Raw genomic sequence first — 17,816 nt, forward strand, 5'->3', positions numbered from 1 at the left:
GCAGTGCCCTAAATTGTGTCCGACGAACACTGATCGCTGATTGGTCCACATGACACCTCTGATGGGTGGTGTGGGCGATGGTCAGAATTCCCCTGGTTCGAATACATTCATTAACTTGGATTTTTTGTCCCAATCTGTGTCCTTCGGTAGCATAGAAGAACACTCGTGATGTTTGCTGTTTCTGGTTCCCATTTCAAAAAGGTAAACGGAAAATAGTGGACATTTATTTGCATTTACTTTTGCCTTACAGAATAAATACATATTATTGAACTCCCGCAGCTTTTACAAGTTAACTTAATATTGAAAACTTAGCTGCGTACTCATTTACAAAGTATGAAAACAGTAAACAGAGCAATTATTTTGGCGCTCTGTGTTTACTGCACAGTGGTAACTACTTTATAAATCAGTATACTCGGACATCGGACATCACATTTGTAGACAGGGCGACAATGTGACGTTATTCACATTAGGATAAGAACACGGACCGCCCACAAGTTGGAACTATTTTACCCGCACCTCCCTGACATCACTGACGCCTCCATGACCATGGCTGTCTGTCCTGAAGTTCAGTCACTTCGGTTAACAGTCAGTTGGCAAAACAAACGATAACTGTACACATGTTAATATCATACGTTTGTTTATTTCTAGATACGAGTCCAATGTCTCACCACCTTCTGTGGTGAGTCACGGTTAGGAGGTTTAGAAAAATTGTTCGTCTTGAATGTAGAAAACACAGTCTTTACATAAATTCATATTTAATTTAGTAGTAATATTATTTTTAATTTATGGAATTATATGAGTCAGTTTTCTACTAAGTACCAAGAAAATGTTCGTATGTGTTTTTTTATACTTGAAACGTGAGTAATTTACGCACGATATTTTTTTTATTATTTACTGTAACACTCAGTAAACGCTGTTATGCAAGTTTTTTTTAAGTTTTTTTTAATGTATGTAGAGTATTTTCGTCTGTTGACGGAGTAGTTTCCGCCTTAAAAAAAGAGGACGCGAAAACTAAATTCACTTGTGCTTCTTCCCCGTGTAGAGCTCTCTCTCTCACTCTGACAGTGTTTTTTTTGCCATGTTGGTTCGTGAAGGGGAGATACTTGGCAAGGGGTGAGACGCACGAGAGGATGCCAAGGTTGTTTTGCTGGGGTGGAATGCGAGGCGGTCGGAAGGCCGCCTTTGAAGGTGCCCCCACAACACCTGTCCGGGTGCCCTCCCACTCACACACACACACACACACACACACACACACACATGCGCGCGCAGCTCTCTGCAGACTCCGTGGCCCCAGGGGAGATCCCTGGTACTTCCTGCCCTTCGAACCCCTGCACCGCATGCGCTAGCTCGGCGCGGAAAAAACACTTGCTCTATAGTCAAGAAAAAAATACCCAACTTATTTATTGTTCTGCTTGAATAAATATTAAACTAACAGTACAGGTTGTCCATAAAAGAATGTCCCAGTTTCAGTGGTATATTATAAAGGTTTAATCTACAACAAATCATTAATCAAATTGAGATAAACTAACCTAGTTTTTTTCTTTCAAATTTTTCAATTTGTGCACATTTAGTTATATGGCACACATCCAATCTAAAGTCAAATTATCTCCACACTTTGGTTAGCACGTCCGGAGTAATGGAAGCAATAGCCTCGTCAACTCTGTGTCTCAATTCTGGCGGAATGTAAACACGATCTTTTATAAAGCCCCAAAGTAAAAAAAAACCGCATGGTGTTATGTCAGGTGAACGTGAAGGAGAAAGAGATATCTCTGTCGTCTCGACCATTATTACCAATCCAACGGTCAGGGACTTAGACGTTCAACCACTCTCGTTCAAAGAGATTACAATGGGGAGGGCTCCATCAGGTTTCCAAATAAAGTTTATAGGTTCACCCTCTACTAATTGCAAGCGAGAAAACAACAAATCAATATTCATGCATGCGCTTATCTAAAACTGTTTGAGTTACTCTTTACTTGTGGCCTTGAACCAACACTCTACAACGCTTACAAATGTATAACTGGGTCATTATTTTATGGAAATACTGTGTTATGATCATTGCCTTTAAAAAATTCATTTGAGACATGTCGTACAGGTATACGCTAATGTTTTTTTGAGGCTATAATAGTTTTTGCCTTGAATTTTTTTTTTGACATACGCCATTGCTGGTTTGCACTGTATGTCATAGAGAAATCCCGAGAACACGAGATAGGATCAGCTGACGTCGGAGTATAAATGCATAGATGCAGAGCACAAACTGTTGAGTATGCGCCTCCGCGTTCACAACCGCGACCGGCGTTAGCCTGAGCTCTGCGACTTGTCAGGGGCATACAGCCTGAGGTAGATTTGCTAAGGCGCCAATATGTTTCTGTTACTTAATCTCTGTGAGATCCAAGCCCTACTAAAAATGTTCGCATGGCGATTCACCAAGGAACAGTGTTCTTACCATCCAGCAAAAGGCTTTACGGAAAGGTCAATTATTTGTATCGCTTTCTGTTATTCAATAAAAGTTATTTTTTATTCATGCTGCTATCAGAACCCTACAATAAAGGCCCACGTGTGCACTGTGAATCTTAAATAGTTTCAAAAGCTCTAAATCAGTGGATTTCGGCTGTAATTCCATTAAAATTGATCCACTTAAATCTGTGAGTTCCTGCAATTTTTTTTAAAGTGACTAATGCCCACTGATTTATTGGTGGCTTCCACTTATTTTCCAGTGAATTAATATCTTCAAGCACAGATTTACATCGAAGCCTGTTGGCTACAACTCTCTAGCTAAATTTTCAGTTACTGTGATTTCACTATTTCATTCAATGATTCAGATTTAAAGTGTATACTTACACTTACAGCAACCCGGGTAACGCCAAATGTACCTAATTTCATCGTATTACAACTAGGGTATTCTAAATTCTCAAACAGTGACTGAGAGAAATATCATTACTAGACGAATATAATAAAAATTATGGCAATATTTTTAAAAATTCGCCCAAAAATTAGTATTTTAGCGATTGTTATAAGAATATAATTTCACAGCTTTAGTTGAGTCAGACAACTTTAACTCTAGCAACAATGTTATGCACCTGTGACACTTGGTAAAAAGTTTCCCCGTTTGAAGAATTTAATTACTTCTTCTTGCCAGTCCAAGGCATACGTAAGGTGATGGAAAAGGCAGTATCGTTGAAAGAGTAGTTTTTTAACCCCTGTGTAAAGTTGGCCAATAGTGACTTAGGCTCGTTTGGTTGTGAGGTACAGATATTATACTGAAAAGGCCTTTGATACGGCACATTCAGGACCTCGGCCATACCGTATTAGCGGTTTTGCCGGATTATCGAACGTCAGAATAGTTTAAACGGGACTACCAAATGTGAAAATGTAAATTATGAAAAGTAACCGGCTAAAAACAGGAAACACTACACTTAAATTAAAACTGTCAATAACGATAAACTTTTAGCGAACTAAAAAATTCCGTCAGCACAGTAATACGACCTGTTGGCCAAGTTCAACCACCGCAATATTTCCGATAAAATCTGAACACGTGAGCTCGACTGATGGCGGACTACAGAATGTGCCGAACCATAAAATGGAAAATTTAAAAAAGAAGTGTGTGATTCTTTCAGTACCCGTCAGAAATGTTTAACATCTAACCTAATGAACAAGCGAATTCATGGGTTCTCATGTTGCAAATACACTTATAATATGAATCTCGCACACAACATTTAACTTCGAATTCTTTAAAATAATTCCGAGCGTGATAAATGTACGCAAATTGTGTTTTCAACTACATTTCTGGTCGTGAATCACACGTAGTTTCCGTACTCTTCGCTAAAATTCGCTGCCGGAGCTACTACGTCGGCTATTAAATCATTCAATTTACATACAGAAATTTTTTTTAATAAAATAATGAAACGGCTCCGATAAAAGAGAAAAAGAACTGGAAAAAAAATCTCGCATATAAGTGATTATATTAAAAACTTGCTCATATTGCTAAAATTCACTAATCAGTTAATACTATAAATTTTTCCTCTGGCTTTGTGTAATTTGGTTCACGATATCCGTCCCAGATGGCAGTACCGTGGCTACACTTTTCTATTCCTTGACTTCCGTCGCATTCGCGAAATTACTTCCCACTAAACGCCGCATACCGAGAGCTAATGCACTGGGTTTTTCCGACTTCATTGTTTCAGTGTCATGTCAAATCATGTCTTAAAGACAGGGGTATTGTCGCGCGAGGCAAGTGGAAGTATCGCCGCGCGACGCCGATGTGAGCCATGCACATGTCCGCGAAGGTCACTCGGCTGGGTCAGCGGCGATAAGGCGAGGGGAAAACACTGCGCGGTTACCCAACGTTTCCGGGTGAGGCGTCAACAGTCGGCCTTGAACTCAAAAGGGTCTCTCCTCGCCATCCGATAAGACCGCCATGACGCCAGAAACTATAGCCATATTATCTCCCTGCATTTTCAAAGAAATTAAATTATGAAGCGTATCCAGCTCAAAACAAAAGGAAGAGGGGATATTATTTTTGGAATCCGAAAGGAGGGTGGGGGATTCCGAAATTCAATCTCCTTCTTGTGGATGAGGGTCTGTGAAGCCGTACATGAATAAACAATATTAAAGGAGAAAACATTATACACCGGTATTTAAAAAAAATAATAAATAGTAGTGTAATAGGATTATTTTAAAATGTTCTCTAACTGCAAGGTCTTTCTCCTGGTTTTGTTTACTTTTTCCACTTCAGAATACGTCCATGTGGGTATGTCTACAACAAAATAGGTGAAACATGTTCCTGGTGGATTGAATATAAACTTATATGGACTTCCCCGTTGGAATTTAAAGGCTTTTCGTTGATGACTTAGCCTGCAGATTCCGCAGCTGTCCCCCCCCCCCCCCTCCCCCCCTCCCACCATCACACACACACACACAATTTATTTTCATATCTGCGAATCCTGCAGATTTTCTCCCTTGATTGACAATGATGTTTGTGTTTTTTTTTTTTGTCTAGCGAAGTTTCTTTTACGGTAACAAACAAAACCACACGGAACTGTGATATCATTTTGCATTACTCAGAAATCTATAAATTACTGGCAGAGCATGATATATAATATTCCCGGTGACACGTCATATACATTCATTTAGTTTTTCGTGTCTTTGTAGGCATTCGCAACACATTTGTTAGAATATGTGGAGCGTACGCTTATGATATTATGATGAAAACAAGTCACTCTCGGCGGTTTTGCTGTTGGCCTCGAAGCACGTAAATGAATCTGGGTCAATGCTTGGTCGTCGGAAGATGCTGGGAACAGCTGTGGCTGGGGGAACTGCCGCGGTTTGCCTGAGAGGCTGATGTGGCTGAGTCACATCCGTGCGCCTTCACCTCGTATCTGGTTGTGCGAACAAAATCTCCGCGCGTGTTCCGTTTCGTGCACGAGAGGTTCGCACAGCCTACGTGAGTAAGCAAGCGGGTATGGATTTTTTCATGTTGACCTGGAGAAATCTATAACTAGAGACCTGAAAAATTCGCGGGTTCATTTCATGTTATGCTAAAATTCAAATAATTATACCTTAGTGCTGCTTTTGTCATTGGTTCACTGTTAATCTGGAGAACTGAGGGCCAATTAGAGACCCTCACTCATAGAAGTGTCGAATTACAGGCCACCCAGTCGAGACGACTCACAAGTCAGCAGCCAATGAACAGTTGGCATTTGCCAGAGTGTGTAGAGGATATTGGAGTCTATCCTGGAGGTCATTGAACCCGCGAATTCTTCCGTTCTCTACCTATAACTCACGTCACTTCTTTCACAACTGTATTTTTGGAATATCTCGTGCAAAACTATGCATATTATTTATTATTTTCACATAAATATACAGTTTCGCGTTGTTTAAAATAACGCTGATCATTAACCCTATATTATATCCCTGTAAATACATACCACAAATATTTGACTGGCTAAAATGCCCACCTTGTAAAGAAAATATTTCAGAGAAGACTGCCGTTGAGAAATTATCAACATTTATTTAAAACAGCAAGCGGTAGAATACTTCCCATATGACATTTCACGCTAGTGGCCTTTCAAGCTTGTGTGGGATATTCCCAGGAACCTTTTATAGTGTTCACATGAGCTTCACATGGTAATCCACTTTAGGTGGTACCGTTTCCTTACGCGCGTATGATGGCGTAGGTAACGGAACAACTATCATAAATTGGTTGTTGCATTTTGCCAGCAGAATGGAGGATGAACGCTTTTCGTTGTACTGCAGTAATTATATATCCATACTTCTATACTAATATTATAAACCTGAAGAGTTTGTTTGTTTGTTTGAATGCGCTAATCTCAGGAACCACTGGTTCGATTTGAAAAATTCTTTCAGTGTTGGATAGTACATTTATCGAGGAAGGCTATAGACTATATTATATTATCAATAACATTAGGGATCCATACTAAAAGTCCAATTTAGAATCAAATGCGTTGGAGGGGGTTAGATACAAAATGCAGTACACGTACGAAGTGTGTGTTGACAATGCCGCAGGCGCTAGAAGTTTATTTCCTATTGCCTATTAACATTGTTACCACGCACTAGATGCCTTATCATTCTTAATTTTCCCATACAAGTAAAAAACACCATTGTGATATTAACAACGAAGCAATCAGTACCCTCATAAGAGTTCAATTAGTATTTAAATACTTTTTATCACTTTAAATCGCAAACCTAAACTATTTTTTTTTCATCTCTCTGTGTTTAATTTGTTTTTTATTGCCTTTTTTTCCCAAGTATATATATTTTACAGACTTGAAACTTCACAGTAATGTTCCTTATGTTACGCAGGATGACATTTTCCGAAAATTAGATCCCATGGGTGGTTAAAACCAGGCAACAGTGGGTACTTTGTCTGCATGAGAACAGGATTTTGCATTGTTCATGCCTTCTGCGTCTCCATGGCAACGGGCATCGCGCGGCAGTGGCGTACCCACAAGGAGGGCCATGTATAATGAGCGGCGCAAGAGTGATCTGCCTGTAGACTGCCGTAGCGAAGTACGGGTACATCAGTTGTACGTTGCGTGCACGAGTCGGGAAACCATCGGTTCTATTCATTTTCTCTCCAGTACATTATACAGCATTGTAATAAATTTTCACTCGATTTTTTTTATTTACCATTACTTAAATGGGAGATGTGGCTTTTTTTCCCCATTAGTATAGCCGTGCGAAGCCGGGTCGGGCAGCTAGTCAGTAATATGTTTCGCATCATATTCTCTCAGCACCTTACGTTGAGGCCAGAAGATGTCCGGCTCTTCTTAACCTCTATTTATGAACTTTTTTAGCTAATTTTATTTTAATTGTATGATCCTTACATACTTTTTTGCAGGGAGTCCGTTGGTGGCGGAACCGGATGACCTCTCAATAATTTGATTAAGAGTCTTATGCTGGGATCATGATTACTTCACTTAAAAGGAAACCGTAAAAATCGAGACCCTTGCGTGAGATGTATAAGATTGACATGTGAATTCCTGTGACACCAATGTTAGGTTCATCTCAAGTACTTAAAACGTACGTTTACTTTAATGAAAGGAAGCAGTAACGTTTAACTTTGACGGCCTCTTTCCTCGTGCTAATGTTTAATATTTCAGGCTATCCCATTCTACCCAAGCTTGTGATATGGGTTACGACAAGCGAATTGAACGAATCTGTGTTATTTGTGAACCATTAATTAAAAAATGTATAGTTTTAGGAGATTGATACTGTAGACGTGTTTAAAAGTATAAATTTAGGATCTAAGTCAACAACATAACCAGGTTATGGCCTTATTGTATAGGCCTACTTTCCAACACGGATTCTACTGGAATGATTTTTGTCTCATGTGGAAACCCTTCATTGAGAATGCAAACATTTTAACTACACCACAAGCAATATCAGTAGAAATTGATACATTTTACGAAATATGTTCATGTGAAATAAATAAAATGTATTTCTCATCATTTATTTATTCACGAGTTGCGTTCATCCTAACTCCCGTTACAGCGGAATAATATATGATACAAATATTCTTGTAGCATATGTATTAAATTAATTTTAAAACTCAAAATTTTCAAAATTTTTTGACAAATTCAGCAAACTTTTAAGGGCCAACGTGAAGCACCGCGATATGATAGTCGACATGAGTAAGTGAACTTAAAAGTAAAGGGTTTACTTGTTACGTAAAGTTATCGCTACCCCGACCTTAAGATTAAACACGTTAGTAAATAAACTTATAGTTTAAAAAAATATAAAAATATATTTTATTGTTGAATAACTAAAAATTAAAAAATAAAATTTATATTAATTTTTTTGCCCAATAGCCAAATTGTGCCCCACATCTCTGTATAAATAAAAGCGTGGGTGCTCTCTGCTTTCATTTTCGTGATGACTATATTCTAAAATTTTTGTAATTACTATATCCTAATATTAGTGATAGAAAATGTAAGACGAATGTTAGCAAGCACCCCATTACTATTTTTAAGTTCATATTGATATTAATTTCATATATTCATTTTTGTAATGACTACATCCTAAAAAAAAGTGATAGAAAATTTTAAGACAAATTAAATCAAGCACCCTACTCTTTTAGTTATACAGAGTTATGGTGCATTATTTGGCTGTTGGACAAAAAACGTAAACTAAAATGTTTATTTTTTTAATTTTTAATTTATTCAGTGATAAAAACTTTTTTAAACTATAAGTTTATTTTATTCTTTTTAGTCTCAAAATAAAATGTCGCCATGTTTTATCCAGTTTGATCCTACTTTATTGTTTACCACAGCACATTAGCACTACAGCTCTACCACAGAACTGCAGACATTAATTAATTAATAAAAATTAAAATGACAATGGTCTTAGATTACCAGTTAAAAATCATTATGAAATTAAATAACAAACGTTTATGGTTTTGAAAAACTAATTTAAAGTAAGATTGGTCTAAATTTGTGAGTTCTAGTAAAATGAAAACTCTTGACCGTCTTCCAAAGTAGGTATATGTCTACAGACTTGAAACTCGGCAGGGATGTTCTTATATTAGATACACATTAACTGAGCGCGGGGTTTTCCTAAAATCAGCCTCCAAGACGGGTTACGGGAGCGTTAAAGATTTTGGGGCTTAAACCTCTCCCCCCGCACATTTTCCACCATAACCCAACCTTTTGGATCGGAAACACTCCAAATCGAAAGAAAAAAGAAAAAAAAACATTCATTTTTTAAAATTTTTGATATTTTGAGTCTTTTAACCCCACCCGGCCAGGGGCACAGTCGACCTCGGGGCAAATTGACTCGACCTCATGGGTACACAAAAAGCATGGTTATTACCCATAGCTCGAAATTAGTGGTTTTTAGACCCTCTGACCCCCCGCCCCCCCACTCCCCCTTAATTATAAGGTCTTACGTTATCAAAATATGTATTTTCAGAGGTTCTTTATATGTATGCAAAATTTCAACACACTCGGACGTCGAAAAGTTGGTAAAAATTGTATGGAAAAATTTTATTACATAATTCATTCATTCAAACAGGTCAAGCTAATAAAAAAGCGTGGTAAAACATAGGCATTAAGATATCCGCTAATGTTTCAATTTAAAACATAATCATGGTAAAATATCCAACAAATGCAATGTTTTGAAGCTCGACTCCCTTACGCCACTCTCGCATGAAGCTAGTGTGGAGTGGCTCACAAAATAATCTTATGTAATTTTACAGTTTGAAACCCAAACGTCATGCACATTCATGACGTACCTGGGATTTAAATCCAGAACTCTTCGCACCTAAGTTGGTGCGTCAACCAACTGCGCCACGGTGCTTTCTGTATGTGTGACTCGTTGGTAATGAAAACAACCAACGAGCCGACCATCCTCCATTTTTTAAGAACTTTTTATTGGCATTAATTTTGTTCGGATTTGGCAGTTAATTGTTGTATCCACCTTTTTTTTTGTGGCGAATATATACTTTACAAATTCAGGCTCTTGCCTTACCCAATACTCGAACATAGAAAGCCGACCTCTGGAGCTGGGTTGATTAGGTCGAAATTTCTAGCTTAATTACGCGCGAACTCGACCCCACGACCGAGCGAGGGACGACCAGGCGTGACGCAGTGTGCGTAGCTGTGGCGCCGCTGGAGCCGCAGAGGGCACAGCGCATTGCTGTTTGTCACCACGAGGGAGCGGGGAGGGGGGGGAGGGTAAAGTTGTGATTTGTCGAGTGCGGCGCCACCCAGCGTCGCGGCGCCTCCGGGCAAGCACACTGCATCACGCTCGTGACTGTGGCACAGCGTTCACACGACTTGTGTCATATAGTGCGGTTGGAAGACCGGAAAAGAAAACTTAAGTAACACACACAGATATTTTCTGCTAAGTGGCCTGTTAAAAAATACTGCATCCCAAACTTCTTATTTTTATTTTATTTTGGAATATGACAGATTTACTTCCGAGATGTTATGTGCGCTACTACACGTCAGTAAACTCCCAATTATTAGTTTTAAGTTAATCAGTTAAATATAACACTTGAAGTGAATGTAGACTTGAAAATATGTTTTCTGGGTAGTTTTTAAAAAATTATTATTTTTTGTGGTATTTGTTAATAGCTTTCTTTGCTGTAATCTAGCTGTTGATTATCACAAAAGTGTTTGTTTGGTAAAGTAAGTGATGCAGGTATAGTTAGGTGCTTGGGGGTGGGGGAGGGGCAGTGGGTCACCTCCCCTGACCGGCGGGCCCGGGTGCCGCGCGGGGGAGGCGTCCTGGGACAAGGCGCCGCTCGTTGCGGGCGGCCTCGCGCGCCGTAGCCATGGCGACGCCCCGCGCCGCGACGCCCCAGACCGGGGAAATGTCAAGGCTGGCCAGTGACCCGGGCTGACCTCGGCGCCGCTAGGGGAGGCCGGGGCGCGGCCTTGACGCCCGGCGCTGCGGCGCGCTGCAGCTACCCCCGTCCCCGCGCTCTCCCCGCTCTCCCACTCTCCCCACTCTCTCCACTCTCCCCACTCTCCCCACTCTCCCCACTCGCCCTCGATTAGCCATTCACCGCGAGTGCGTACCGGCCCCGGCACACTGGCGAATAAGTATTTGTCTCCAACTATATCTCACAATAGTTTACAATTTTATCCATACAATAAATTTGGACAGATAACCTCAAATGGGTTTTCAACGTGTATAAATTTAACTCACGATAATACCTATTCGTTACATAATAAATGTTCAGTGATTTTTTTTTCAAGTTATAGAAACATATTTTTTACTCATAAAATTATTTCGCATACAACATTCTTATTAACATATTTTAGTTATTTCACTTTTATAACCTCTCTAACCGTCCATTTGATTCGTCTGGCTGCCACCTTGATTCCGTGTGTTCTTCGGCATTTTAAAGATATGTTGTGATGGAAACAGATGTCATTTCCTTTTTTTCTTGGCACGATTTTGATAAGCTGATTGCATCCAACATCCTACATATTTTAGAACCCGTCCTATATTCAAAATATTTGATGGAATCCCTAAGTCATCCTTACTTGTAAAATATACATGACTGCTCTTAGAGACGTATTGGTGAAAGTTGGGCAGTGTGGCAGGGCCTTAAGGACCCGGAAATGGCGCTGTTTCGCTTTGCCTCGTGGCCCTGACTGAATTCGAATACCTCGGTCCTTGCACTTTATTGGCTGTTTTATTCTGGGGGAGGGGTAGGGGAGAAGAAACTCGCAATTATTGTTGCTAACGAACATACTCATAGAGTGTATGGTTTAGCTTCCATAACATGTTCACGAGCAGAACATTACAGTTTTCAGAATGCTGTGCTGAGATTGTGTACACTGAAGCAGAGTTCGCACATTTAAAACTTTTTTTCTGAACAATTCATAACTTACTAACCGCAACATTGTATGGGAAATTTTCCACACAAGTATGATAAATTTCCAATGAATTTTCCTTTTTCCTGGACAATTACAATACAGAAAACTTGTGTTCATTGGAAAATGCTTTACCATTCGTAATTTCGTATTTCGCCCCAACGTTTGTACGGTAAATTTTCGAGAAATCTTTTATAGTGAAGCTAAGTATATGCAGTTGTTTCTGTCAAAGACTGAAAGGTTCGTTACTTTTTCTCCGAAACGATGTAATTTTATGAAAGGCAAAGAGCATCGGTCACAAATAAAGCGAACTAGACACTATTGTAGTGAGCACTGTGCTCCAAATGGAGATAATCAATTTAACCAGCAGACTTTATGTACAGACTTTTCCTCTTGCGTCAATCGATGCCATTAATGCCCTTCGGATAGTTCAGTTTTGATTTGATTCGTACTGCTCTGCATAGAGTCCTAATAGAGTATTATCCTAAATTATTTTGCTTCTAATATTTCTTGTTTGTGCACGTTTAGTCAGGCCCTTTTCAATTTCAAGTAAATTCATCATATAAAGAATTTAATATTTATAACCGTTTTTTCACTAAACAAGTCCTTATTTAATGGTTTAATTAACGTAAAGACACATTTTTTTTTATGTCAATCGTAGCAAGTAGCCCTACTGAAAGCATGAAATCACGTGGTATACGGTTTTGGGTGAACCGTTCGTGTATACCTTCGTCTAAAAACTCTCTATTTTTGGTATAGCATTCATTAAATCAATAAAAATAAGTTTTCTTTAAAAAACCACGGCAACCTGAATTTTTAAGGGTTTCGGGAAAACCTATTGTTTTTATTCATGACTGATATACAAAAAATGAAGAGCATGAAGACAAAAGGCTACATACAATCGGTTAATCCAGAACTGCATACAAAATGATGTCATACTTTCAGTAAATGCTACAATTGCCATAAAATTTTATTTTTAAGTTCATAAAAACCATTCAATAAAGACTTGTTTAGTAGTAAACACCTTTTATAAACAAATATAGTTATATTATGGATTGATTTCAAATCATACGCAAAAACATGAAATATTATAAGCAAAATAATTTAAGATACTACCACCTGAAGACGAGGAGACCTGCGAGGTTTTATTGGGCCCCGAACCATTCGTGTAATGACTCAGTGCTCATGGCTGGACACAAATACCAGTCCGCGCAGATAGGTTTGTGAGAAAAAATGAACTGTGTTATCAACTCAGTCCAATACATAGATGTCAGAACGTATGCGTGGTAAAAACATCGTGTGTATTTAAAAATAGTGATAATACCGACGTTTTTAGTTATTTTTTATTAATTTACATAATCACACTTAATATTTCCAGGAAATGTAACAATCACAAAAGTACGTTTGTGTTCAAATGTTGCTATTTTCCTATGCTACGTGCGGTATTTTAACTTTACTAACCACTTCACAAACATGAAATGTTAATATTTCTTAGTCAACCAAAGTTTTTTTTTGTATATTTTCGAATTTACGGTGGCAAATACCGTCAGTTTGTCATATGTAATCAGTGTTTTAAAAAAATATGTAATCAGACTATAGACAAACTTAACAGCTTGTAAAATGTTACTGCAGTTACATATCTTGCCATTGGGGTAGTTTCCGCTCTTTTTCCCATGTGTTAGTAGGGAGGGTAGCTCATCTGGCGACATGGCGGAACCCCAGAGCCCTCCCTGCTGCCCCCTCCCAAAAACATACTGGTTCGGATCCGAACCAGAGTTCAAACTACCCGCAGGTTGATTTTTGTTTTCAAACCTCGAGGTTTTTAGATTTGCCCGGAGTTTTTTTAGTCAAACCATAGGGAAACCGATATCTGGATGGCTGGACTCTGAGATCGAGCCTGGCCACTCCTGCGCAAAAAAAAAAAAAAAAAAAAAAAAAGTCATTGACAGGATGTATGATTTAGACTTAAACTTTGAAAACACGATTTGAAAACGTTAAGAAAATAATCTTTCCCATGAAAGAGTGCATTTTTTCTACATTAAGCTCTAATTTCACACAAATTGTGTTATTAAATAAAATAAAGGACTTTGTTGAATAACAAAGCTAGACAACAATTATTTTTTTTTATAATAAATTATGGAAGAATATTCAGCTATCTAACTTAAAACTTTTTTCAGTTACCTGTTGGATAAGTGCTCTCGTTCATGAGATATTCTGCAACAATAGTTGTTAACTTTAAGGACAATTGTGTGATCATTAAGGGGCCCGCCTATCCAGCCGTGATCTTGTGTTAGTGAGGAGGGGTGATAAGTGCGACGCTCGCTGGTGCTTCTAGCGCGGTATCGCCTCGAAGTACTCTGAACTAGCACACAGTCTTTACGTCGTGCATAGGGTAACTATGAAATTTGAGCGCTAACCGTAATATTTTATGGCGTAGAAATGAAGATAAAGGTGTAATGTAAATGTCTTGTGTGCTTTTAAGAATCTTTACATGTTCTTTTTATGCCGAATAACTATTCTGGCAGCACGCGTATTCAAAGTACAGTTTTAAAACGTCATCCGTAAACAGAACTACTGTTCAGGCCCCGGCGTGATCTCGAATGTTCTTCGTAAACCGACACGTCTCGGATATCTTGAGCAGTTTTGAAATGGCGCTGATATTTCTGGAGCTCTGCACACCTCGCGTGTGCCCATTTAGGCAGAGGCCTTAATTCGCAAATGACAATTCCACCGGAAGAGTGCGAGTCGTTCCACTTGTTCTGTAGTTATCTCCGTCGAGACAGCCTAGGGCCTGCTCGTGGTAATCTGGAACAGACGTCTCGCGGGGGGAAGAGGTGGGCTAGTCGGGCGGGAAGCCTATCCAACGTGGTGCAGGCGCGCCCAGGTCTGCAGGGGCCCGCTTGGGAGTTACTGGCACTCTTCGCCTCCAATTTCCAGGGTTATGACGTCACCGAAAACGTCTAGCGCAGCCATGGGCTTAGATCCACGGTGGCCAAGCCCCCCCCCCCCCCCAACTTGAATTAAGAAACCCCTCACTGAGAGGGGTGTCTGCCTGCACTTGCAAAAGCGTGACTGTGAAACGGGTTTGGTGTAAAAACTACGCCTTATGGAAAACTTTCTGTGCATTTTAAAGTTTTCTGCTTATTGCGTGCATGTAGACCTAAATACATACAGTATACAACATACAGAGATGACGTGTCGGTTACCTACACTTGCAAAACTCTCGTTGGCGGCGACCCTCCCCCCCCCCCCCCTCCTCCTCTTGTAAATCCTACAGATTTGCGCCTCTGAGCGCAACCGTGTTCGTTTGACAAGTTGGATAACTTGAGTTTCCTTCAAATATTTTGCAAACAGGAAATAATAAATACTAACTCGCTATTCACTAAATAAAAGTGCTGCAGGCTTAAATGCAATATCGTTGACATTTTAAGGAATAAACTCTTTATATATCCGCAGGGAATTTGTAATAAAAATGGTTCTTGGATTGTTAGGTTGTAGAAGAAAGACGAAACTAAAATTTTAACAGGCATTTTATATTTTAATACGAACAAATGAGTGTCTTACTGATAATGTAAATACATTTTCGTTATTAATGTTTCGATAGATAAGGTTTTTTTTAAAGAAAGAAATATTGACAATTTTCGATTAATAATTTTTCTTTGGTCTGTTTCAGGTGAGTGCCGACGCTTTTCCTGTGATGAGTTTCGCAGCTTCATTTAGTAAGTAATTTTGAAACATTGTAATTTAATGATTATTAAATTCAATCAACAGTTGTCAGCTTGTTTGTACATATTTTACTGTATGCAATATGGTTAGCCGTTAAATCCCAGAAAAATAGTTTACAAAAAAATAATTCGATTTTTATTTCTTCGCAAACACTTTCGTTAATGCTTTGCTTCATCCCCAATGTTATCTTTATTTTAGTGTGAATCATAAGGATGTTTCGCTATAAAAGTGTTGCACTTTACGTCAGATGTATCTTAAACTTATCAGCAATTCACAAAATTTCAGGCAAGCATCCGCATTTAAAATGTTTTCCTGGAAAATTTCGTCCTGGTCACTCTCGAGAGTTTCATTTTCTGTGATTCCACAAATGTTTTCACGAAAGAAACGTACTTCTATGTTCCCAGTCTCTAAAAATTATTCCATAAATATTTTTCCACTGAAAAATTAACTTAATTACCAAACATGTTGGGTGAAGCCACATATTATCAGCTTTGCTAAGATGCACCAAAAACCCTTTATGGTAATTTGGACATTATTTGGGCCCTAACTGTAGTCCACACAATCCCGAAAAAACACACACCTGCAGAAATAATGTATACTGTGTATATAAATGCCTCAAGTAGTCGTTGCTTCTTGGAAGACAAACTATTAATTTTTTTTCTCATAGAATGCAATCATAATAACTTTCTGTGAGTAATCTGGGGAAAATTCGAAAATTACAAACAGAATTGCTGTTCTTTGCATTACATTAATTAGGATAAATAAATATTTCCTTTACTGCCATTACCACATACGGTGTGTATGACTGATCTGAGTATTTAAAAAGTGCGTGTGCCGTTAAAAATAAAGGATACGTACGGAAGAATAAATTAATGTATTAAAATAATTTTAGTTTGAACGTGGGTTTAGGATGTCCTATTTCACGCGTTTTGCGATCCCGCGCTATGTGTACCACAGATAAGTGGCTTGTTTTTTGTTTCCTTATGTAGCAACAGCGCGCCTCGCGCACGAGTCGTCGTACTTGACACCAATCCAGTCGCGCCGTCGGCTCCGGGCGGCCGGCGGAAGTCTGGGTTGCCCAAGTCCGAGTCGCGCAACGTGTCCCGGGGCCGACACTTCTCAGCACAGTGCACCTGTCTCGGAAAAGTAACGAAACTGAAAGAATGGTCACGAAAGTCCCGAAAAAGTAACTAAACTGAAGGCATAGTCACGAATCTCACGAAAAAGTAATGGAACTGATGAATTTTCACGAAAAAGTAAAAAGACTGAAGGACTACCCACGAAAGTCATGAAAAAGTGACGAAACTGAAATAATGGTCACGAAAAAGTAACGGTACTGAATAAATAGTTAGGAAAAATTAACAAAATCCGGAAGGACTGGTCACAGAAAAATCAGAAAACGGAAGGGCAGGTCACAAATAAGTCAGAAAACTATTGACTGGTAGTAAACTGAAGTACTGATCACGAAAGTCGCGAAAGAGTATCGAAACTCAAAGACTGATTACGAAACTCAGTAAAATGTAACGCGACTGATTGGCTGGTCATGAAAGTCACGAAAAAGTAATGAACTGAAGGACTGGTCACGAAAGTCACGAAACTGATGGACTGGTCATGAAAGACACTAGAAGTCCCAAATAAACTGTATCGGTGCTAATTCAGGAAACTTTGATTAGCATTTAATTTCTTTTTTGCTAACTTGCATTTCCTTTTTTTAAATCTTACTTCAGTGTTTTGTCACGCATTAAACATAAATAGTTGCAAACAGTGAACTTAAATTATAAAGATATTTCTTAAAACGTTTTAAAAATCGGCACGTTTCTGTGCGAGTAGTAGATATATTTCGTATTATGTTTAACATTGCTTATTACTTGGGGCGTGTATTTTTGCGAAAAGATTTCGAGACTATCAGTGTGTAATATCTCTGTGGCATAGTCAGTGTTTCGTGATTGGCTGAGTTTTTTTTTCAGGTAAAAGTCTAATTTCGGTACAAGAAATCACAGCCATTCAGTGTTGTAGCAAACGCGTTCAGAATGGCCCGGCCAAATGAGGCAATGGATTTTCTTGCAGGCAGCCCCCAATCACAAGGAAGAAACCGCTGACGTGGGCACAACTTATTGCTGTCTAATCAACGTCATATTTATTCACAAAATAAATACGTGCTCCTAATTATTATGTGTGTGTAAGAATTACACTATGATATAAAAATTCGCAAGTAAATTTTATTTAATGGTCCTGAAATAATCTTGA

At 38.9% G+C, this 17,816-nt stretch overlaps 1 protein-coding gene across 4 annotated transcripts in view; it reads left to right on the top strand.

Annotated features, from left to right (window-relative positions):
* The window catches only part of LOC134542448 (ecdysone-induced protein 74EF-like), a 507,486-nt gene extending 490,762 nt beyond the window's left edge, over positions 1 to 16,724 (top strand). For all 4 annotated transcript variants that reach the window (XM_063386723.1, XM_063386715.1, XM_063386745.1 and 1 more), the window contains one exon: positions 15,517 to 16,724. In XM_063386723.1, the coding sequence (XP_063242793.1) occupies positions 15,517 to 15,520 (4 nt within the window). In that variant the 3' untranslated portion in view covers positions 15,521 to 16,724. The remainder of the gene's footprint in view (positions 1 to 15,516) is intronic.
* The last annotated feature ends 1,092 nt before the right edge of the window (positions 16,725 to 17,816 follow it).

The sequence above is a fragment of the Bacillus rossius genome, chromosome 1 (genome assembly GCF_032445375.1).
Source record: "Bacillus rossius redtenbacheri isolate Brsri chromosome 1, Brsri_v3, whole genome shotgun sequence".
Classification (NCBI taxonomy): domain Eukaryota; kingdom Metazoa; phylum Arthropoda; class Insecta; order Phasmatodea; family Bacillidae; genus Bacillus; species Bacillus rossius.